We start from the raw sequence: 24,379 nt of genomic DNA, 5'->3' as shown, positions 1-24,379 counted from the left end.
CAGCTCGCTCACCCTCGGTGTTGCTCTGGCGGTCAACGGATCTATCGTGGAAGATGCCTGCTGGCTTCGGCCAGAAAATGACGCCAGGCACATCAACCTGGCTGAACTCGATGCCACAGTGAAGGGGGTCAACCTGGTGCTACAGTGGCAGGCCAGAGTCCTGCACATCGTTACAGACAGGCAACGAAGGCATCAGGCGAAATGCTCATACGGAGGCGAAATGCTCATACGGAGGCGAAATGCTCATACGGAGGCGAAATGCTCATACGGAGGCGGCTTGCTACCCTAACCGAAACCATCGTGGATGTGACGCTAGTACAGTCCTGTCAGAATCATGCAGATCGGCTGACCAGAGTGCCACGCCGTTGGCTGGACCTGCCGAAAGAAATGGAAGAACCGGCACCTGTGAACTGCGCCGCGGTGGGGCGTCGATTCAAACCAGACCATGTTGCTGACGTCCATTGCCAGAGTGAGCACCCTGGTGTAAACTGAACTCTCTACTTCGCTAGACTGGTCGACCCCTGTGTGTCAAGGAAGGAGGTAGAATCAGTGGTGAGGAGTTGTGAAACCTGCAAGTCGATCGATCCAGCGCCTGCCCGGTGGAAGAAGGGAAAACTGAGCGTAAAGAACAATTGGGACAGGCTCGCGGTGGAGGTGATCCACCACAACGGCGGGGATTTTTTGACGATGATTGACTGTAGATCGTCTAGGTTTGCGTTGTGGCAGCCACTTCGCCGACAGGACGCGGCCGCCGTTGTCCAGGAACTGGAAAGTGTCTTCCTTGAGCGTGGCCCTCCTTCCGAAATACTGACCGACAACAGCACCACTTTTGCTAGTGGGCAGTTCACAGACGGCTGGGGTGTACGACTACGATTTCGGTGCGCCCATGTGCCTAGCGGGAACGGGATCGTGGAATGGAACCACCGGGCCATCAAGACCATTGCAGTTAGGAAGGGGTGTACAGTGCCTGAAGCGCTATATTGGTACAACGTCACCCCTAAGGACGATGTCTCGCCTTCTACTGCACCGGCTGAGGCGCTGCACCGGTACCATGTCAGGGTGAAAGGGTTAGAGGCCAGCCCTCTACCCAAGCCAGAGGTGACACGAGATAGTATCAAAGTGGGAGACGTCGTCTGGGTTAAGAACCCCGTGGCAAATGCACCACGTGCTATGGAACCGGGCATGTTACTGAGGTGATCAGCCCGCAAGCCGTGCGGATTGATGGGGTGCCCTGACACGTCAGGGACCTGCGATCGGCATCACAGGTGCAGCCGCCACTCGGTGACGAAAGTGAAACGAGTTCCATGATCAGTGAAACATCATTCTGGTATACGCCGGCTTCATTGGACGACAACAGCACTGAAATTAGCAGCCTCCGGTTCACTGATCCCCAGACCGCGGACGGGAGCTCAACTGAAGATGAGGCTCCCTGTCTGCCCCTCCGTAGAAGCACCCGAAGAAGGAGGTCGCCGCCACCCTGCCCCCTCTGTGATAATGATATCAGGGAGGAGTGTGGCAAAAGCTGTGAAAATGAGGGCTTACCGTCCAAACGACCTAGGTGTGCGTGTGTGCTTTGTCATCACTGCGAAGCTAGGATAAGAAAAGAATTCCAAGATGGCGCCGACGGCGTTTTGTAATGGTATGATCTCGGAAACTCTCGCAAAATCTTGTGCATAGATGCAAATCAGTTGGTCTTCGACAACTATAAATTCAGGTTGTTTTGGAAGGCAAGGCGGGAGGAAAGAACGGCCGGTTGGTAATTGTTTACGCTGGATCGTGTTGGTGGCATGTCTCCATGTCATGTGTGTACTGATCGAACTGCTTTCCTGTCCCTTGCACATTGGACTTTGAATTGGTTTAAATTGGACTTGCATTTTGGACTTTGAATTGGTTTACATTGGACTTGCACTAATCGCAAAATATTCTCTATTTGTAATTCGTAATTGCAAATTAATGCAAAATATTGAAAATATTGCTAAATAATACAAATAAGTGATTATATATAAACAAAATTTTATTCACTATTTGAAATTCTTACCTTGTATTTAAGTTGGAAGAAATTATTGTTTTTTTATAACTTATAAATTGATTCATAACAAAAAGAAGAAAAAAAAACTTATAAAATTTAAAATCCTTTGATAAATGAAGATTTGAGAATTTTTAAAGTCAGTTTAAAATCTTCAGAATTTCTTTTGAATTCTGAAGATTTACGTTGTAATTCTTTCTGTCTCAATTATCATAAAATATTAATTGTCTGAATTGTTTAAAAAAAAAAAACTGTCATTTATTTAATATGAAAATTTCACCCCATGGTAACTATTGGATTTTAAATGTGCTCTCAGACTGAGTGTGAAAAGGTTTTTTTTAAGCACATGGTGACCACTAGTAAATTTAATTACTTCATTGGTAATACATGAATGTTTTAATGAATATTAAAATGAATTCATTGCTAACTGAATTTTTGCACATTGTATGAGTTTGAATATTTTTTATGCTAAATGATAGTAGTTCTTTGATAAAATTATTTCTTTACGTTATTCTATTAATCATTAATGTGCTTGTCTGTCTGCTATTCTATTTTTTTGCTATCGTTTCTAAAGATCGCCTGTTCGTATATATTTGCTTGATTTTATTTATTTTGTGAAATAATAGTTATATCAATTTTAGATGTGAAATTGTTCACGTTCCCTTTGAAGTTCGTATTAATTTCATATAGTCAATTTTCTCTTGGGATTCCTTTCAATTACTTGAAAAAATTTGATGTCGACAGATCAGTCCTGCCATTTCAAGCAGCCTTCCTGTGTCAATTATAGTTCAACATGACTTCTAACGAATTACTCAACAAAATAAAAGCGAAAAAGCTCCATATTTCTGGCACTTTGGAATAGTTGGAGAATTCATCCTCGACTTGTGTAGAATCGAGTATGACTGATTTTAATAAATGGTTGGATGAACTAAATGATTTATTTGACCAACTGATTTAAAAATCCTGTGTGGAAGAAAGGTTAGGATTGTGCCAGGATTCGGCACAATTTGTTTGTGAAATCCGGGAGAAATTGACAAAATTTTCTAATCGCAGAAGAGATCTTCTTGACTTTATCATGTCTTCCAGTTAGACTGGATCTTGAATGTCCGAACTTCAGTGGAGCCTTATCAGCAGATAATTCGAGATAAGTTACTTTTCCTAAAGACCAAATTATTAGGCAAGGCTTTCAAACTAATTTTTGGGTATGATTCTACTGATGCAAACTACGATTAGGCATTAGCCTGTTTAAAGAATAAATTTTGAATCCTTCTTTAATCAAAAATCAAGTTTTTCAAGAGATTATACCTCGTGGTGAACACATTCGTTCCCTAAAGAAATTAAAAACATATCTTGAACATGTGAAGTCAGAGTTATCCGAATTGAACAAGTCCTTCGGAACAGATTTTTTCTCATATAATGCGACGTCTGGAGATATTTTTGCTCACATTTTGTTTAGCAAATTCCACAATGTAGTCTGCAGAGAAATTATGAATCAGAATAACGAATGTTTTCCAAATCTTTCGGCTATCTTGTCTCAGTTTTGACGTTTTAGACTTTTTAATGGCGGCCCCTGTGGAAATTTCTAGGCGGAAACATTACCCGTCAAAATCTCCTTTCTTCTCTTCTTCTTTCCTTGGAGAGAAAACCAAGATGGCAGATCGTCCTAACGCCAAATTCCTTAATGCAAAGAAGGATCTAAATACGTTCAGAGCGTTTAATAGCAATGACAGAGTTAATAGAAATTGCAAGTTATACAAATCTACTGATCACCATATTAAAGACTTGTAATTTTAAAACCTTTGAAGATAAGTCTCAAACGAATCTTAACCTGTGTACTAGGTATTTAGGCGAACACTTAGATACCAATTGCAAAGGAGTTAAAGGTTTTCCTTACCCTTGCAACAGTTGTGGTCTGAAAAGTCATTTTTCAATTATGTGTCCAAAAGCATTTGTGGCACGGACAACATTGTCAGAATTTGGGAGTTGCATTTTTCCAGTACTTTCCTTTCTCTGCCTTATTTTCAAACGATTTGAAGTTGAAATTCAAGGTAGACAATTTTGATGAGATTACTACTAATCTGACCAATAAAGGTTTCCATTTTTTTCCTAGTTATCAACAATTAAACCACTGTGATATTAATGGCATCATTGGGTTAGACCTGATCCAACTGATTAAGAATTTTCGTGTTGTTGAATGCCTTGGTGGTAGTGTTCGGAAAATTCTAAATATATCATACCCTTTGAGGAAGGACATAGATTTTTGTCCAAGAATTCTGTGAGGGAGGAGTTATCTCCCTTCGATAAGACCGTGAATTCTTTACCTTCTTGTCAGTCTTATTTAATTGACAGTGTTTTGAATCCCATTTTGAGGTACGAGGACGCACTTCACCAATGTTTCTTTGAATCTTCAGTTGAACAAGGAATAGAGAAATTTTTCTCCCTTGATTCTATAGGGACTGATGAGAGTAGTAAGTTATCTTCTTATGATGAAGAAATGATAAAAAAACTTCTAGAAGTTTATCATACTGAAATACAAGTATTATATAGATCTACTTTGCAATTATGAGAAACAGTCTCAAGTCAATTCGAATTTTGTTATCTCTCTAAAGGTTATGGAGAGAGTAGCAAATTTCTTAGAAAAAAAAAAAGGGATTATATGACGATTACCTTCAGTTCTTCAGGAAATATGAAGACTGAGGAATTATTCAATCATTTTCAGTCCCTCCGAAAGATTATAATAATTATGTTGGATACCTCTCCGTCCAGTAATTAAGGAAGGGATAGGGGTAACCACTAAAATCCGTCTCGTCTTCAATTGCTCATTGAAAAAATGGAAAGGCACCTCTATCAACGATGCTGCTTATTCAGAGACCAATTTGACAGCCTAGCTCTTGGATTTGTTGTTAGGTTTCTGAAAAAATGATTACGTTCTACTGGGTGATATTCGCAAGACCTTTTTGCAGATCTTCCTGAAGTCTGAGGAGGATAAGAATAGGTTTTGTCTTTTTCTGAAGGTAAACTGCGAGTTGTGTGCCTTCAAATATAACACAATAATATTCACGTTTAATGCAAGCCCCTTCATATTAAGCTTCATTCTTGAATTCCACGCTGACCATTATGTAGGTGATTTGGCTTCTCAGATTATATCCAATCACTTTTACATAGTCTATACCAATTCTGATCAAAATGCACTTCTTAACGTTTATAGCACTGTGCGATCCAGGCTGGAGGGAGAAGGTTTCAAACTTCAAACTTGCAATTCTAATAGTTCACAGTTGTAAAGCAAGATGGTGGAAGACAACTCAATCTCTACTCCTTTTCCAACCCCGAAAAAGGTGCTGGGTTACTTATCATCAATGGACCTGAGGTCATCTCGTCAGCATCAGACAAAGCAAAACTATTTGCAAAGAACTTTGCTGCTAATTCTACCCTATGCAACCAAGGCCATTAACTCCCTATATTTCCTCCTATAACAGACAACACGCTATGCAACATCCAAATATCTGTGCATAAGGTCGCCAAGCTAATCAAGAACCTTGATTCCAGTAAAGCAACTGGCCCTGACGGCATTCCAATTATAGTGTTAAAAAAGCTTCAACCAGAACTTGTCCCCATACTTACAAAACTGTTTAAGCGTTGCCTTAAGAAGTGCTTTCCAACACCCTGGAAAATCTCATCAGTATGCCCTGTGTTTAAGAATTCAGGTGTCATCTCTCCCTCAGTACAGACCAATAAATCTCCTGTGTGTCATGAGTAAGTTGTTGGAATCCATATTAAATAAAGTAGTCAACCACCTCAGCAGAAATAACCTTCTTAGTGACATGCAATATGGTTTCCGTTCTGCTAGATCTACAGCAGATGTGCTGACAGTTATATCTCATAGGATTAGTGAATCTCTTAACAAAGGCTTACCTTCTGGGGCAATTGCTCTTGACATATCAAAGGCCTTCGATAAGATATGGCATAAAGGCCTACTTCACAAGATTTCCAGCTACGGTATAACTGGAAATGTTTTCCCAATTATTAAATCATTTCTCTCTGATAGGTTCATAAGAGTAGTGGTTGATGGGCAGAAATCAGAGGCCCACAGTATTAATGCTAGAGTCCCTCAAGGGTCCATCCTGGGCACAACTCTCTTCCTGATTTACATCAATGATCTCCCAAAACACATACTTAACACTTACTAATGCTGATGACACGACCATCTATGGCAACACATTAAAGGTCATAAATGACAAAGTTCTCTCTGATTCTCTCTCCTCTGATCTTGAGTGCATGGTACAATGGGGGAAGAGGTGGCTGGTTACTTTTAATGCATCTAAAATCAAGCTCCTATCTTTACATCATCAACGGTCTGATCCCCATCTGGCATCAATTGAAATGGATGGCTCTCATCTTGGGGAGGCTCCATGTTTTGACAAGCTTTTGGGATTGACCTTTACTCCTGATCTGAAATGGAACAAGTCTGTTGCCAAAATCGCTGGAAAAATGGTAGGATCCTTCTACCGCTCCAGAAGATATCTAACTGCTGATGCAATTCTCTATCTATATAAAAGCCAAGTACGTCCAAGGATGGAATACTGCTGCCATATCTGGGAAGGAGCTGCTAAAAACAACCTATCCTGCCTTGACAGAGTACAAAATAGACTTTGTGGCTTAGTGGGGAATGTTCTTTTCTCTTCCCTGCAACCTCTCTCCCACAGAAGAGACATTGCGAGCCTGTCTATGTTTTATCGTTATTTCCATGGCAGGTGCTCGTCTGAGCTCCAATCTCTGGTCCCCACTCGCCAATCTTTCACGAAAAACACCCGTCTAGCTGAAACCACTGTCAATAATTTTCCCCACTCTTCATCTGTGCCTAAATCAAAACATAGATTCCATGAACAAAGCTTCTTTCTTAGAAGTGCACGCCTGTGGTACTCTCTTCCGTTTGCCTGTTTCCCACCTGACTACAACTTGGATGTCTTCAAGTCCAACATAAACAAATTCCTGATAAACCGCCCTCTTAAGTAAGACACTTTATCAAATCTCCATTACTAACGATTACTATGATATTATCCCATTGATTACTGCACACACAATAACCCTTATCCTCGAGTGGCTTCTGGGGCCTTGATAAGTGGTGACTCCCATGTAAAAAAAAACCAAAAAACTGTATCCTGTATGTTCTCTAACAAAGATAATTCAGAAGTGAACTCCTTTCCTTTAAATATAACAAGATTTTCTACCCTTTCCAAGGCATCTTGGAGAAAGTCATAAATTTGGAGATATGTTACGTCACCGTAAATCTGATACATTTCTTAGAGCCAAATTATTGCTCCTAAAAAAATGCAATCCAAAGCCTTATTTGATACAACCTTCGAATAAAGAAGTGCCCCCAAGATTGTCTGCCTTGGGGTTGTTTTTGGATAAGGACAGTTTATTATGGACTAGTGGGAGGATCCATAAGTCCGACATTACCTCGCTTGAGTTTAAATTCCCTATCCTATTGGGGAAAAAACATTATTTGACCAAGTTGGTCATCAGTGAGGCTCACCTGACTTGCTGTCATATGGGGATCAGTTCGACCTTAAGCAAATTGAGGTTGAGCAGATTTTGGATCCCTCAGAGGAGACAAGCGGTTAAAAAAGTTTTACGCAGTTGTGTTACATGCAGGAAAATTAATGCGTTGCCCTGCAAGGCTCCCTCGCGGTCTCAATTACTTTCTCATCGAGTAAACTTCATCTATCCATTCAAGCAAGTGGGAGTAGATTTCACTGGGCATTTTTTCGTAAAAAGTAATAACGAAAATGTTAAGATGTACATCCTGCTTTTTACTTGCATGAGCTTACGTGCCGTGCATATGGAATTCATGTGCGACATGAGCACATGTTCGTTCATTGCTGACTTTTATTAGGTTCACCAATTCATTCGGCGTTCCCACTCATGTTTATTTAAACGCTAAGTCATTTTTAGCATCCGGAATACTATTATCTGATATTTTTGTCTCGGATGATTTTAAGCAACATTTTAAGTCTACCTCTATCAAACACTTGACTATTTCCCTTTATTCTGCTTGGCAAGGGGGTGCTTAGGAGAGATTTATCAGAACTGTCAATGTTTAAGGAAGTTAACGGGCAAGAAGAAATTCGACTATTTTGGGTTTCTAAACACCTTTTCTGGTGTGGAGAAGGCCATAAATGATCGGCCTCTCACTTATATGTATTCCTCGGATGGGGGTCTTGATATTCTGACCCCAAACCATTTTGTACAAACAGGTTATCACTCTCGCTTGTTTATTAACAACTATGGATTGGAGGAACTGTGGCCTGATTCACCACATAGAACTAGTCTAATACATTCACTTCAAATGAGGGATGAATACATTGACAAATTCATGAATATTTGGAATAACGACTACCTTTTGTCGTTGCGAGAAGTTAACACCAACGTTGAGGACATTAATTCTCCAAAATTTCAGTGGGTGAGATTGTGTTAATCAAAACCTCTAATACACCTAGACAGCAATGGAGCCTAGGTAAAGTTATTAAAATTATCAACGGTAATGATAATAAGGCTCACTTCACCTCGGTCTTGAAGAACGGATAGAGCAGGTACATTCATTAAAACATCTGGTTCCCCTGGAAATTAGGGATGAACAGGAATCTGCAGAAATTATGGAGGAGGGTGGTCCATTCCTCTGTCCAGTTTGTTCCATTGCCAATGATGGACATTCCCCTATAGTGTGTTGTGATTCTTGTGATAAGTGATATCACTTCAGTTGTGTCAGAGTCAAACTAAGGGACACTGAGGGAGAATGGTTATGTCCTAATTGTAAGAATAAAGTATTACTTTAATCAGTTAGTTGGTTATCAGTTAACTTAATGATAAGTCACCTTCCCTTATATGTAATTAATATCACTTGTATTATCGTTGTTAATAATAATAGTAGCTGACAAGAGCAGCACATTTGATAATATTATTTACCCTCAAACACACATATTCAATTGATATTGTTTACCTTCAAGCAACAAGCAAGTTCTGTCAGAATAGTCCTTACTCCATTTGAAATTTCATGGTTATAATAAAAAAAAGTCATTTGAAATTTCATGGTTATAATAAAAAAAAGCCATTTGAAATTTCATGGTTATAATAAAAAAAAAAGTCATTTGAAATTTCATGGTTATAATAAAAAAAAAGTCATTTGAAATTTCATGGTTATAATAAAAAAAATGTCATTTGAAATTTCATGGTTATAATAAAAAAAAAGTCATTTGAAATTTCATGGTTATAATAAAAAAAAAGTCATTTGAAATTTCATGGTTATAATAAAAAAAAAGTCATTTGAAATTTCATGGTTATAATAAAAAAAAAAGTCATTTGAAATTTCATGGTTATAATAAAAAAAAACGTCATTTGAAATTTCATGGTTATAATAAAAAAAAGTTATTTGAAATTTCATGGTTATAATAAAAAAAAAAGTCATTTGAAATTTCATGGTTATAATAAACAAAAAGTCATTTGAAATTTCATGGTTATAATAAAAAAAAAAGTCATTTGAAATTTCATGGTTATAATAAACAAAAAGTCATTTGAAATTTCATGGTTATAATAAAAAAAAAAGTAATGATTAACCATTACTTTTTCCTTTCAGTCTCGGTAATGTGTAAGAAATTTTTGAGCCATAATACAAGCCCTAACTGCTATTGTATCGATCAATTTGATTGGTCAAATTTAACCAGACATGTTACATGCCTTTGGCTCCAATTTCTATTTCCTTTTCAGATTCTTCAGTTCATTCCAGACCAGTGAAGGAGGAAGAATTCATTTTTATTCTAGGAAGGAGACTTGGGCGCTAACATTAGTGCCTTCTATGCTTCAGATCTCAGTCGTGAATGAAGTATAGAGCATATTTGTAAAAGCCTACAGAATGTCTACAACCGCATTACAAACTTTTCTTATTGTGAAATTTTCATCTTCGGTATGCAGCCTGTTGCATTGTTTTTGATTTTAGGGCCATGAGGTCCTATGGAATATGACTAAATTCATCCTTCCCTGCAACAGAATACAACAGCATGCGTATTGCAAAAGGACTTAAAATTACCGCTTCCGCTTAATTGAAGCAAACTACCAGCTTCAATGTTGGACGCAAGATGGAAGCACTATTTTGCAACAATATCCTGTGTACCAATAAAGTTTGTCTTGAATTTTACAGGTAGGGTTTGTTGTTTTGTAATTGTCTCATTTCTTGCCTTCAACAGAGAGCATCGAACATGTTAGATAAAATTCCCATCTTGACATAAAATAATTCGGGTTTGTATTACTGTACACATAGATTCGAAAAAGTTGTCAAAAAACAAATATATAACAAATAAATGTTATCAAAGGCAAGATAAGTTACTTTTCTACCAAACTGGATATATTTTTTGTGTTTTTATTCAATGTAACATATTTATTCAGCTCGAAAAACATGCAGTGTTTACCGATATGTATTGGACAATTCAAAATGGCGGCCAACTCTCTCTTAAACACGGTAAGTTCGAGAAAAGGTGTTATAAATAATAAACTAGACAAAATACTGTTAGAAATTCGCTCAATATATATTACCGTGACATAAGTTGACATATATTCGATGTTTTTTTAATAGTATTTTGTCTAGTCTATTATTTATAACACCTTTTCTCGAACTTACCGTGTGTAAGAGAGAGTCGGCAGCCATTTTGAATTGTCCAATGCATCGGTAAACACTGCATGTTTTTCGAGCTGAATAAATATGTTACATTGAATAAAAACACAAAAAATATATCCAGTTTGGTAGAAAAGTAACTTATCTTGCCTTTGATAACATTAATTTGTTATATATTTGTTTTTTGACAACTTTTTCGAATCTATGTGTACAGTAATACAAACCCAATAATTCCTATCAGTTCTTAACATGGGGATGTTTATTTGTAGTCAACGTACCCACCGCAAACCTATAAAATTCGACATTTCCAATGTGAACTAAGTTGGACTTATGTAAAAAAAAAAAAAAAAAAAAAAAAAAAAATACGAAAAAGTTTTACTAAATTGAATTTTTTCGTTTAAAAATCAAATTTTGTTTTTTGATTTTTTATATAAAAAAATCTTTTGTTGTACGATTGCCGAATGTTATTCTTTCGATTACTTTCGTTTTAGGGGGAGGGGCACAATAATAAAAAAAGATTAAAACGGAACGAAATTTAAATTTCCGTCCCATATTTACGCGGCCACCACAAAACACCACCCGCCCCTCCACGCCCCCTAATGTAAACAGAATTTTTGTGAAATATTAAACTGCAAGAGCAGTAGCATAGCACCTGTTAACAACTATAATGAAAAAAGAACGAAAAACAAAAGTATGTTTTTGTAAACTTACTGACAGTATAATTAGTGTCCTAAATTATGATATGAAAAAATGAACGAATCTCTTAGTAAAAAAACAAAAAAAAAACAGCGCCGGTTTTCAGGGGTGATGAAGAAATTACTTGGCCAAAACGTGGGTGCTCATTTTACGTTAAATTTACATAGGAAAGTGATCCCCCACTTTTTAAAAAAGTAATTTCTTCATACGATTAAAACTACTTCTCTGCCCAAAATTTAAATGTGATATTCGTTTTCAGCACCTATAAAAATGTCATTTGAAAGTTTGGGAGGGGAGTTGGAAAGAAACTTGGCATTGACCATATTTTTTTTTTTTTACAATATTTTCATTTTTTTAGGTACCGAAGATTTAAATGCGATATTCGTTTTCATCATATCAGAAAACTTATAAATGTTACAATTTTGAGGAAAATGTTAAGGTGGAATTTCAGCAAGTTGCTAACAGTGTGATCATTTGACACGTTTGCTTTGATTGTGTGAGCACATAATTGTTAAACAAAGGCTTATGTAGAGTTCTATCAAAATAATAGGAAACAATTACAACTTGGATTCTTTTCGACCACTTCCTGCGGCTACACACACACAAATTACGTAAAGAAGTACAAAGTTACAAAACTTTGCATTCACTTTTTCGTATGAATAAATAATAGCTATCTGGAAGAATATTTAGTTGTTCAACAATATTTGGTTGCAAAAAAAATAAAATGAAAATTTTTAAATAAATGAATATTAATGTTTTGTAAATAATAAACAAATATGAATTTGAAAAATACGAAGGTAGACGTAACCAAGTGATTTTCACTTTACGTATGACGGAGAAGATGCCTCTTAACGCAAACGACTTTGTAAGTAATCCAATTTATTCATTCTGATTGAATAATAAAAATATAAGCAGTTAATCGATTTCTACTATTGATTTCAATATAAATAATCAACATAACTTCTAAAAATAATTTCCGGGTTTGCATTACTACACATAGATTCGAAAAAGTTGTCAAAAAACAAATATATAACAAATAAATGTTATCAAAGGCAAGATAAGTTACTTTTCTGCCTAACTGGATATATTTTTTGTGTTTTTATTCAATGTAACATATTTATTCAGCTCGAAAAACATAGTGTTTACCGATGTATTCGAAAATTCAAGATGGCGTCCCACACCCTCTTTAACACCGTAAGTTTGGAAAAAGGTGTTATAAATAAAAAACTATACAAAATACTATAAAAAAACCCGCCGAATATGTCAACCTATGTCACGGTAACATGTATTGAGCGAGTTTTTAACAGTATTTTATCCGGTTTTTTATTTATAACATCTTTTCCCAAACTTACAGTGTTAAAGAGAGAATCAGACTCCATCGGTAAACACTATGTTTTTCGAGCTGAATAAACATGTTACATTGAATAAAAACACGAAAAATATATCCAGTTTGGTAGAAAAGTAACTTATCTTGCCTTTGATAACATTTATTTGTTATATATTTGTTTTTTTTTGACAACTTTTTCGAATCTGTGTACAGTAATACAAACCCCCAAAAACACATTTGAAAATTTCCGTGATTTTTTTTTTTATTTTATTTTTTTAATTTTTTTTTTAAATTAAAAAAAAATGAGGCCAATGAGAGAATGTTGAAGATTCGCCGGTAAAATCCATTGAAAGCGGTCGGTGGTTCTATGAGAAAATAAAGCTGTGTACGCATTATAAATGTTTCTTTTCTGTGTCTTTACGTTATACATTAGTACATTAGGGGTCATTTCGAGTTAAAAGTTTATTTACTGCACTCATCTGGACTAGAGAAAATCATGATTTAAATGTGTATGTCTCGTCTAAATAACTAACGATAATTCTCTGATATGGCCGACCAGACGGGTGATCAAAAAGTCAGATCGAGCGTACCGGAAAACGAAATGAGACCAAATTGACAACTCGGAAATTCTAAAAGAAACAATTTAAAGTTTATTTTATTTTCTACTTAGGTAGAATAAATGCAACAACAACAATAACAAAAGAAAATATGGAAAATAATTATAATTAATTAATTTTAATTATTTTTTTTTCAAATGTTTTTTTTTTAATTATTATTTTTCAAATGTTTTTTAAATTTGTTTGTTTTTCAATGTTTTTTTTTATGTAGAATAAATGTACGCGATGCAGCAAAGGATTTCGCCGAATTTATTGGTTCCCACTCGCTCTCTCCACATAAATTCATCAAGACAGGAACGAAACAAATTCCCCGAAGTTCCGTATTGACGGCGCAATTTACGTTTTGCCCGCATCCAAGTGTTTTCAATTAATTGCGTGTGTGTTGTGGCGTCGTTCGTTCGGGTCAACGAAATTCCTTTCGTGGACAAACCACATCATGGCTATAGATGCCAAAGTCTATATCGCCTATACCAGCATAGGCACTCCATCCATCGCTTATTATTCGTGTGCCTGGCAGAATCCACTGTCGGATTAGTGGAATCAGTGTCTCCCTCTTTCTGTCTGGCACTTCCACCAAACGGCACTGACTGCAGTGGGTGCACTCACTGCACTCACTGGCCAGATCCGCGTTCAACGGCGCCAAACAGTAAACACCCAATGGACTTGCTCTAAAAGCCCCTCTGTGATATTTCCGAGGATAAAAATGACTTTCGTCGATTTCAACCTCTTTGGGGTCCCAATTTTCATCCCCCCCCCCAATTGGATAGGGTTCTGCTCTATATATTGAGTACAAATTTCCCTCAGGAAATTTGCCCAGTCGCAAACTGTGTTTCTGGTGGCACCACTTTCTTCTGCTATTGTTAGTTGCGGAAAATCTTTACTCCACATATATATTATGATAAGAATTGTTCTTAAGGGAAACTTGCTTTTCTCAACGAGTTTTTCCTTACTGTGCGGCGAAATCCGTCATTTCTGCATCTCCATCCATCCATCTCCATCAGTGGATTGTGAATAACGGGTCAGACCCTCAGCACGCATTGAGACTGGTATATTTCGCACATGAAGGAATTCGCTAATAAATGCCGTTTGGCACACCATTTAATGGTCTCAAAATTGTCAGCCAGCATTAAACTGAGTTGAACTAATGTAATTTGTTCATTGCGCACGAAATCTTCATCATACAAAACACTTACAGTGTGTTCCATAGCTTGTTGCTGTGAGGTACAATTTCCAAGAATACTGAGAACTTTCTCGTCGGTTCGTTTTCCGTTTCGGTTGCTAAATTATTTTTCATTTTAAATCAAAAACACATTGTATTTAAAAAGTTAACTTAAAATTATTTTTTTTATTCTACATAAGTAAAAATAAGTTGTTTTAATTATTTTGCATTTCACATTTATAAAAAAAAAAAACTAAACTTCAAGCCAAATCGAAATTGAATTTTATTTACGTTTGAATAAAAAACAGTCGAGTTATTTTTTTTTATTCAAGAACTCCCCCCCCCCAAAAAAAAAACGGGCAAAAAAAAAAAAAAAAAAAAACACGGCCAAAAAAAAATTATCCAAGAAAATAAAACATAACAAATTAATCTGAAAAGCGCAAAGTTCAAGCCAAAAAAAAAAAAAAAAAATGCCAATTGTCAATTTGATCTCATTTCGGTTTTCGGTACGCTCGATCTGACTTTTTTTTATGATCACCCGTCACCAGTCTGGTCGGCCATATCAGAATTATCGGTAAAAATCCTCTGAGAGCGTATGGTGGTTATATGAGAAAATAAAGCTGTTTACGCATTATAAATGTTTCTTTTCTGTGCCGTATGTTATACATTAGGGGTCATTTTGAGTTAAAAGTTTATTTACTGACTGCACCCATCTGAACTAGAGAACATCATGATTTAAATGTGTATGTCTCGTCTAAATGACTAACGATGAGTATCTAATATGTGATGATTATGATATATATATATATATATATATATATATATATATATATATATATATATATATATATGAGATCAAATTGACAACTGGCCTTTTTTATTTATTTATTTTTTGCTTGAACTTTGCGCTTTTCGGATTAATTTATGTTTTCTTGGCGGAGGTTAACAATCCTGCCACTTTTCAAATATTGCTAAAAAAACATGGTGGACGACCTGCGTATGACAAGTAATTAACGCTCCCTCTGACACGTGACCAGAAGTTAGTGGGCATATGTGTATTTGTTTTGATTTTACATACGTGAATGAACAACGAATTGTTACGTGGTGCGGAAAGAAAAACCAAAACATTTTTATTTTATTTATCTACTTACGTTAATAAAAAGAAACGTTGGCCCTTTCTTAAATATGACAAATAAATTAGAACAAAAACATCACGTTTTGGTACTTGTGTAGTTTTGCCACGAGTGTGACGGACCATTTTCACCTAACAATTTAATGAAGAATATATTTAAAGTTTAAAGTAAATTTCTCGCGTTGGCGAAACTTCACTAGTACCAAATGTCTTTTTGGTTAAGAATAAAAGGTACTCCTGCAGTATTTTACCCACCGATTTCACGATCTTAGCCGAGCGTTGACGAACGCTTTCGGCGTTAACGCCGACGAAAGCCGAGAATTCGGAGCTACGGTGCAAGAAGAACGCTAAAAGTATGTGAATAGCAACAACATTACAAGGAAAAGATATTACACACACACACAACAAAATGGATAAAATTAATACAAAAAATTTGGATAAAATAAATCACAAACACTTACCGTAAGTTTTTTTAAAGTAAAATAAATTTATTTTGTTGAATATATATTTTTTTTTTTTGGTTCATTTTGTTTTCCGTTTTCCGATAGCTTTTTTTTGGGGGGGGGGTAAGCAACAGTAATAAACACTTCAATGTTTTTTTTTGTTTGTTTGTTTTTAACAAAACGTTATTAAACAGTAACAATGTTTTTTTTTTGTTTTTTTTTCAATAATGTTTGTAGGGGGGGGGACAACAATTACTGTTTATCTTTAGTTCCGACTGGAAGATTTTCTACTGACTGTAGAGGCAAAGTAGGGAGCAAAGGGTTTTCAGAGGATGTGGAAAGAAGCTCCTTTCCAACCGGGTAGCCTTCCGCGATTTGATATCGCTAAATTAAATAGCTGAAATGAAAGGCATTTGTATTTTTACTTTGAACAATAAAATAACTGAAATGAAACGCTATGTGTGTAATTTCAATGAAAATTATTCGTCTGCTGCACGTTCGTTTGAAGCGCCCTGATTGGCTGATAGAGTATCGTACCGCTCGCCATGTTCCGGCGTTTTCCGACGGATGTCGATCAACGCTCGGCTAAGATCGTGAAATCGGTGGGTAAAATACTGCAGGAGTACCGAATAAAAGTATGGTGAAAAAAAAAAATGTAAACAAATAAATTCCAGTCACAGGGAGCGTTAATTACTTTCAGTGTCATGCGTAGGGCGTCCGCCATGTTTTTTTGGGTTTGTATTACTGTACACATAGATTCGAAAAAGTTGTCAAAAAACAAATATATAACAAATAAATGTTATCAAAGGCAAGATAAGTTACTTTTCTACCAAACTGGATATAATTTTCGTGTTTTTATTCAATTTAACATGTTTATTCAGCTCGAAAAGCATACAGTGTTTATCGATGTATTGGAAAATTCAAGATGGCGGCCGATTCTCTCTTTAATACGGTAAGTTTGGAAAAAGGTGTAATAAATAATAAACTAGACAAAATACTGTTAGAAATTAATTCGCTCAATATATGTTACCGTGACATAACTTGACATATATTCGGTGGTTTTTAATAGTATTTTGTCTAGTTTATTATTTATAACACCTTTTCCTGAACTTACCGTGTTAAAGAGAGAATCGGCCGCCATCTTGAATTTTCCAATACATCGGTAAACACTGTATGCTTTTCGAGCTGAATAAACATGTTAAATTGAATAAAAACACGAAAATTATATCCAGTTTGGTAGAAAAGTAACTTATCTTGCCTTTGATAACATTTATTTGTCATATATTTGTTTTTTGACAACTTTTTCGAATTTATGTGTACAGTAATACAAACCCACAATTTTGGTGCTTATGCACTTATGTTACCGTTATTTTTTATGGTTTAAGTGCCTTCTCAAATGTTTGAAGTGTTTCTAATGTTTTTACCTATAACTATAATCTCTGCCCCCCCCCCAAAAAAAAATCGGCCAAAAAAAATATCCACCAAGAAAATAAAACATAACAAAATAATCCGAAAAGCGCAAAGTTAAAAAAAAAAGACACAGAAAAGAAACATTTATAATGCGTACACAGCTTTATTTTCTCATATAATCACCATACGCTCTCAAGGGATTTTACCAAAAAACGTATCCAATACATGATATTCCCCAAATAATTGTCTTTTTTATTTGAATTTTTTAACAAATTTTTGCATAAAAAAGCCTTTATTGATCTTTTATAACATAAAATTTTAAAATTTCTTTAAAGAAAAAGTTTTTTTTTTTTTCATTGTTCATGTCATCAAACATCATAAAAAAAATTGTATCCAATACATGATATTCCCAAAATAATTGTCTTTGATTCGCCGCCACCAGAGGAATTTTATTAAGTTTTGCAAGCACCTCGTCATTCTTTTTCTTTTTTCTATAAATAAAACTAACTTTAATGTTAAAATTTCAATGTTTGAAAAACACTCCATAATATATATTTCATTATAAAAGTTCTATTTTTGTTTTATAAAAAGAATAAAATAGTTAATAAATACAAAAAACAAAAAAACAAACAATCCATTAAGTTCAAATAAAGACTGTTTGAATAAAAACTTATTAAAAAAAAAAAAAAAGGTTCATTCTATACGGTTTTGGTCAGGGCCACTTCACCGCCCACCGGTGATGGTGTTTTACTGTTTTGGTCATCCGTAGCTAAAAATATGTCGGATGTCACTTCCGCCAAATGGCTTTGTAAACAAAGGAAAGCGTATCTTCAACATTACCAAAAATAAATCTCGCCTTTGTTTTTACTAACGCAATGTTTATTTGGGGCCTGACGCTCCGCTCCGCACTTCTTTATTTACATTGGAAGTGACGTCACACAAATCTTATAATACGGATGGCTACAATTGTAAAAATAATTTGTTTTATTTTTCTTTCATTTTGAGCTCCTTTTTGCTCCCGTTTAGAAACCTATTATTTAACATGGGGAAGGGAGGGTGTATTGTAACTATTCTGTACTTTCACCTAACAATTCAATTAAAAAAAAGGTAAATATGAAGAATTACTCCACCCTCAAATTCCTTTAAAATTACCACTCTTAAAGGTTTTCGGGGTCGCTGAAAATGAAAATAACGTTTAAAATTACGGCAAACGAGTAGTTTCCAAGATTGAATTTACTTGTAAATTGGTTTATTAATTGTAGAAAACAAAAACAAACGGGAGAAAAAAGGAGCTCAAAATGAAAGAAAAATAAAGCAAATTATTTTTACAATTGTAGCCATCCGTATTATAAGATTTGTGTGACGTCACTTCCAATGTAAATAAAGAAGTGCGGAGCGACGAGCGTCAGGATAACCTTTATTTGTATAAACTAAATGATTTACTAAATAAGTCAGCTTTAATTGTCGCTTAAATTTAAAAACAATTGTTAAAGTCAAGTGAAATTAATAATAGAATTATTGCCTTTTGAACTTGAAAAATAACATTTCTGCGGGAGTTTTGCTAACTTTGGGTTTGTATTACTGTACAATATTCGAAAAAATTGTCAAAAAATAAATATATAACAAATAAATGTTATCAAAGGCAAGATAAGTTACTTTTCTACCTAACTGGATATATTTTTCATGTTTTTATTCACTGTAACATGTTTATTCAGCTCGAAAACCATACAGTGTTTACCGATGTATTGGAAAATTCAAGATGGCGTCTTTAACACGATAAGTTTCGGAAAAGGTGTTAAATAAAAAATTGGATAAAATACTGTTAAAACTCGCTCAATAAATGTTACCATGACATAGGTTGACATATATTCGGCGGGTTTTTAACCGTATTTTGTCTAGTTTTTTATTTATAACACCTTTTCCCAAACTTACAGTATTAAAGAGGGAGTAAGGCGCCATCTTGAATTTTCCAATACATCGGTAAACACTGTATGTTTTTCGAGCTGAATAAACATGTTACATTGAATAAAAACACAAAAAATATATCCAGTTAGGTAGAAAAGTAACTTATCTTGCCTTTGATAACATTTATTTGTTATATATGTTTTTTGACAACTTTTTCGAATCTATGTATAGTAATACAAACCCGATACTTTTTATGCAATTTATGTTGATGCAGTATTTTTTTTAAATTGTGTTTTCAAGTTAAATTTAATTTTTACGATATTTTTGTTTATTAAATTGTCAGATGAAAGTACAGAATAGTTACAAAGCACTCTCTCCCTCCCATGTTAAAAATGGCTTTCTAAATATTAACGTTATTATTTCAGTGCGGTAATATAGATGTACAAATAGCGATTTTAGGTGCTCCTTGCACATTAAGTTCCATGTCAGCCAGCATATTTATTTCATAGCCGCTCCCTTACAAAAGGCTAGTGCATGCACGGATAACATTTTTAATTTATTTACTTATGTAGGCTTAAGATTTTTAAAGAATATTAAAAAGAAAAGTAACTAAACCATTTATGGCAGTTTTGCAGTTAAGCCCGGCAAAGTTCAACAACTCTAGAAGGGTCACATCAGTAGGTGTGTCAGAATTTTTTGGGAATTTTTGACACCCTTAACATAAAACTGTGAATAAAATATACAAAACTCGTAATTTCTCTTTTTAAAGTGGTTTGTTTAAATTCTATATGGAATATACTATTAAAGATTTTTGAAAAATAATAGAAATATCATTTTTTATTTAAAAAAAAAAACAGTGTTTACAAAGTGCCTGCGCGCGCTCATGCAGCCATTTTTTTCTACGAAATAAAATGAATTGAATTTTATACGAGTTAAATTTTTTTCAATTTAAAAATCTATCAAAGTTTTTCTATTGGTTCAATTTTTACAATATTTGGAGGTTTAATGTGAAATTTTATGCCCTTTCCAATAAACCGAATATAATTAGCAATACACATGAAAAAATTTAAATGGCTTAAAATATTTCAATATTGGTATATATAGAAAGAGCTTGATAAGCGAAGAAAGAATCTTTTTAAATTTTTTAAATCCAATTAAAATCAAGGACCTTATGACTATTTTTATGCCCTGCATGTTTGGATATTTTCCCCTCTTTAAGACCATATGCATTTTGTCACATTTTTTGCACTACTTTTTCAGTAAAAATGCTATATTTTTGTTAAAACACAAGACTAAGCAATGAAATTTACCATATAAGTGTATTTTTGTGCAAGGAATCTGAATATGCTACTGAAAATCTCCAGAAATGAATGGCTTCCAAATAATCTGCAGTAAATACACATAAATATGCTGCGAAAACATCGAAAAAAAACACAAAAAAAGCTAACGTAAGGCAAACGAACGATGAAAACAGAAAAACGAACACGTGAAAAATGGCTTAAATAAGCCTGTTTCGATATTAAAATTTAAAAAATCGGTGAGTACCCGGGTGTTTTTGGGTGTGTGATCGGTGGTGGATAAGCGAAGTAAAAAAAACAAAAAAAAAAAAACAGAAAAACGAACGTTACGTGAAAAATGGCTGAAATAACACTGGTTCAATATTTAAATTTAAAAAAATCGAAAAAAAAAAAAAAAAACCTCTCACACCACGATTCGAACCCAAAACGTTTAGATAATGAACCAACGCGCTAATCAACTGACCTAACTCAACGTACATGAAATTTGTTCAATTTTTCAACTATTTAAAGTAAATCAGGTCATGATGTCATTTGTCGCATGCGTAGAACCGGTCGAGAGGGCCGTTTTTGTTGACCCCCCCCTGTCGAAAATTGTCGATTTCAGGGTGAAAAAATGAACGTTTTTGGCCAATTTTTACGATATTTTTTGAGCGAAGGATGGGTCTTCAATAGGATACCGAGTTTGTGAATTTTTGTTGTCTGTCGAAAGTTTTTAGCAGACACACAAACGTACATACATACATACATACATACATACACACATTTCCGCTTTTATATATATAGACTAGCAAAGGGTACCCGGCATTGCCCGGGGGTTATTCCAGCCCAATTCATCCAGCCCCGACACACCCCCTCTTGGATTTTTTTCATATTTACACCATACAAACTTTGGGTTAAAACTAAGAGAAATCTGCAATTTCAGCCCAGTTGGATTTGAGGAACATATTTTTTTTCACAGTCGGTTTCGGCCTGGAAATCAAAAATTGCTATCTCATGACGTAGAATTTTCGACCCCCAGCGTTTTACAAAATTTGCATTTTTGTTGCAAAGAATAAAGCTCTGGAGCTAAATATTCACACAGATAAGGTTTTGAGGGCAAGGAATCCAGAAATCATGGTTAGAAAGATGGCAAATGAGAGGAAGTACCTTATTTTTACCATTTTAGGTGGTACCGCAGCACTTTTTTAGAGCTTGTTTGGGGCGATATTTTGTTGAGAAAAAAACATAACTGTGGTGCTTTGCCAGACTTCTCCTTTGGATTTTTAAAGTGACTTTAGGTTGGAAATTACAAAATTCAAATAAAACCTTTCGGCATATTTGACATTTCAAGACACTAAAGCCTCAAAATTGGCATTTTTATAAAAAGTTAAGGACTTTTTGGTGAATTTGGCAACAATCTAATCTTAAGCTATCATCAATATCTAGAGCTGAAAAAGGACTTGGATCGACCCATTAGAGCCCATTTTCATGATAGAATGTCAAATTACATCATATAAAAGGATATGGACAAAAAATAGTCGAAAATAAAAGACTGATGCATAATCTAGTTTATCGTAAGAAAAACTGTCAAACAAATATAAAACAGACATTTGTTATAACTCCAACTATCGACTTAATCTGTCAAAATAGTCCTGAGTCTTATTTTTCTCCTCCTCGGTGATGAAATATGTTCTACCATTCACTGAAATACTTGGGGTCTGCACTCTCATAACGACCTTGCTCAGTGGAATATAGCCTCGATCCCTATTAGTTGGCCAGTGGAATTTATGTGATGGTCCATGTGGATGCAGGAAGTTGCAAGTAAGATCTTTCTCTTCCCTGTTGTCACTCTCAATCAATGCTAACCACCAATATCCATCAAAAATGGAAGTAATGTAGTCATTGCATTTGAGCAACTCCAGAGTTTCATCTAATGGCACAGGCATGTCCAGGAAAGAATGATCGATAAAGATCATTGTGTCAGCACTCAATTGCTTGCCCTGAATATTAAACTGAGAAGCTGGTTTGAAATAGTGACAGCTCCTTGTACCAGGCACAGTATCTCCCAGTTTATATCTCATTTGAAGTTTCTCTCGAACTGAAACCATGTCTTCTTTGCCGATCTTTAGAAACATGATACCAGTGATCGATGATCTGCAAAAATCTGCAACAGCATGAAAGGTGAGTATTTGGTCTTTTATTGGCCTTTGCAAGCTGGCACGGAGAACTTTGCGTTTGACAGCCCCACCAATTCCATCACAGGGTGATTTGCCATGGCTAGTTGCAAAAAATGCCCAAGTTGCATCAATTCCAAAATCTGATGAGTGATGGCAAAGGTTAAGAAATGCTTTGAAGTTTTTATATTGGCCAGCGCAGCCATCGCTGAAGTACTCTACACTCTTGATCCAGGGAAATTTCTCTTTGATGTACAACATCACCATTCTTTGTAGTTCATGCACAAAACAGGTGTCATGCTCAAGGTCATCTGAAATGATGCATAATGAGATCTGTTGAAGTTTTCCATTGTTATCTTTGTAATAAATTACCACTGGATGCATGGTACACTGGTCTTTGTTCTAGTGATATCCCTGGATCTCATCTTGCACCACGTAGTGATAATTTTCCGCAAAGTCCAGGAGAAGGATACATTCGGTCTCAGTTATTTCTTCTCTTTTTTAGATACTGAGCTTGGCGCTTTGCTGTGAAGGAATGGGTCGTTAGATTATCAACATTGTATACCAATATCTCTATGAAGTCATCTACATCAGCCATCTGTGTCCATAGCATTGTCCTATCCACACTCTCCCACCGATTATATGACATCTCACTGTCAATTTCCAATTCAGTAAATTTATCTCTGATATACTTCTCTAGAGCAGGGAAACCTGGGCCTTTAGGACAACGGTGGACCATACATTCAAGACTATCGGTGTCGCAAACTACCAAGGCCATCAAATCTATTTAAGTGATATTAGAATTGGGACTTTCAGTTGGTACATTAGCAGCACTCTCATCTCTGGATTCTTCAGCTTTCCTTCTGAGCTGAGTCTTGACAGTTAAAACAAAGCAGTCAACAAGCAATTTGCTGTTTTGATGGTGGGTGCAAACACAAACTGAATGAGAACCTGATGTCAAGATGGTGACACACCATTTTAGACGGAGCTCACAGAACTTTGAAAGACCTATTTTGTGTTCAGGATAGCTTTCTTTGTAAGCTACATAAAGCTCTTTAAGATTGCATAATAGGAGCTGTTTCTGGACATGAACTTTGTTACCGATGCTCACAAAATCTTTCGCTCGAGGCATTAACCGTGAGAGTTCATCGTCCTCATAGAAAGCCAAGACAGAATTGATAACCTCTTTTGAGAGACCTCTCCCCTTCTTCTGTGGCAATGAAAGAATACCTCGATCCTTTTTCAGTTGCCGTGCTTCACGTACTATATATTCAGAGACATTGAAATATTCAGACACCTTTTTTCGAGACCAACTTTCCGGAGCTAAAGTCATCAACTGGATCCTCTCACTGGTTTTCATTTCTTTATTCTCAAGTTTGGCCTTCATTGCATCCAACGATCATCATCCTTTGCCTTTGCCACTAAATCCATTTGACTTGTTTGGCTGCTAATAGGGCTTCCTAATTCAGGGCTAGAGATGTTAAGGACTTTGGCAGCTGCCTCTACTTGCATTTCATAGCTTCTTTCTAATGTCTCTCTGACAATATT

At 35.4% G+C, this 24,379-nt stretch overlaps 2 protein-coding genes across 2 annotated transcripts in view; both read left to right on the top strand.

Annotated features, from left to right (window-relative positions):
• Nucleotides 1–687: 687 nt before the first annotated feature.
• Nucleotides 688–1,197, top strand: LOC145292768 (uncharacterized). Its single transcript, XM_080138806.1, has one exon. It carries the CDS (start codon nt 688–690, stop codon nt 1,195–1,197), a length of 510 nt encoding a protein of 169 aa, XP_079994932.1.
• A 10,788-nt stretch (nt 1,198–11,985) lies between these two features.
• LOC145293145 (NADH-cytochrome b5 reductase 3-like) overlaps nt 11,986–24,379 on the top strand; it is a 128,558-nt gene continuing 116,164 nt past the window's right edge. Inside the window, exon 1 of the mRNA XM_080139567.1 lies at nt 11,986–12,252. Within this exon, the coding sequence (XP_079995693.1) occupies nt 12,217–12,252 (36 nt within the window). The 5' untranslated portion in view covers nt 11,986–12,216. The remainder of the gene's footprint in view (nt 12,253–24,379) is intronic.

Source organism: Euprymna scolopes, chromosome 14 (assembly GCF_053919585.1).
Source record: "Euprymna scolopes isolate OS-2025 chromosome 14, ASM5391958v1, whole genome shotgun sequence".
In the NCBI taxonomy this organism is placed as follows: domain Eukaryota; kingdom Metazoa; phylum Mollusca; class Cephalopoda; order Sepiida; family Sepiolidae; genus Euprymna; species Euprymna scolopes.
The sequence above is the reverse complement of the archived record's forward strand: the minus strand, read 5'-3'. Positions and strand labels throughout refer to the sequence as shown.

What these genes read in the sequence shown, in the direction of transcription:
- LOC145292768 (XM_080138806.1), top strand. Translation starts at nt 688, where the DNA reads ATGATTGACTGTAGATCGTCTAGGTTTGCGTTGTGGCAGCCACTTCGC.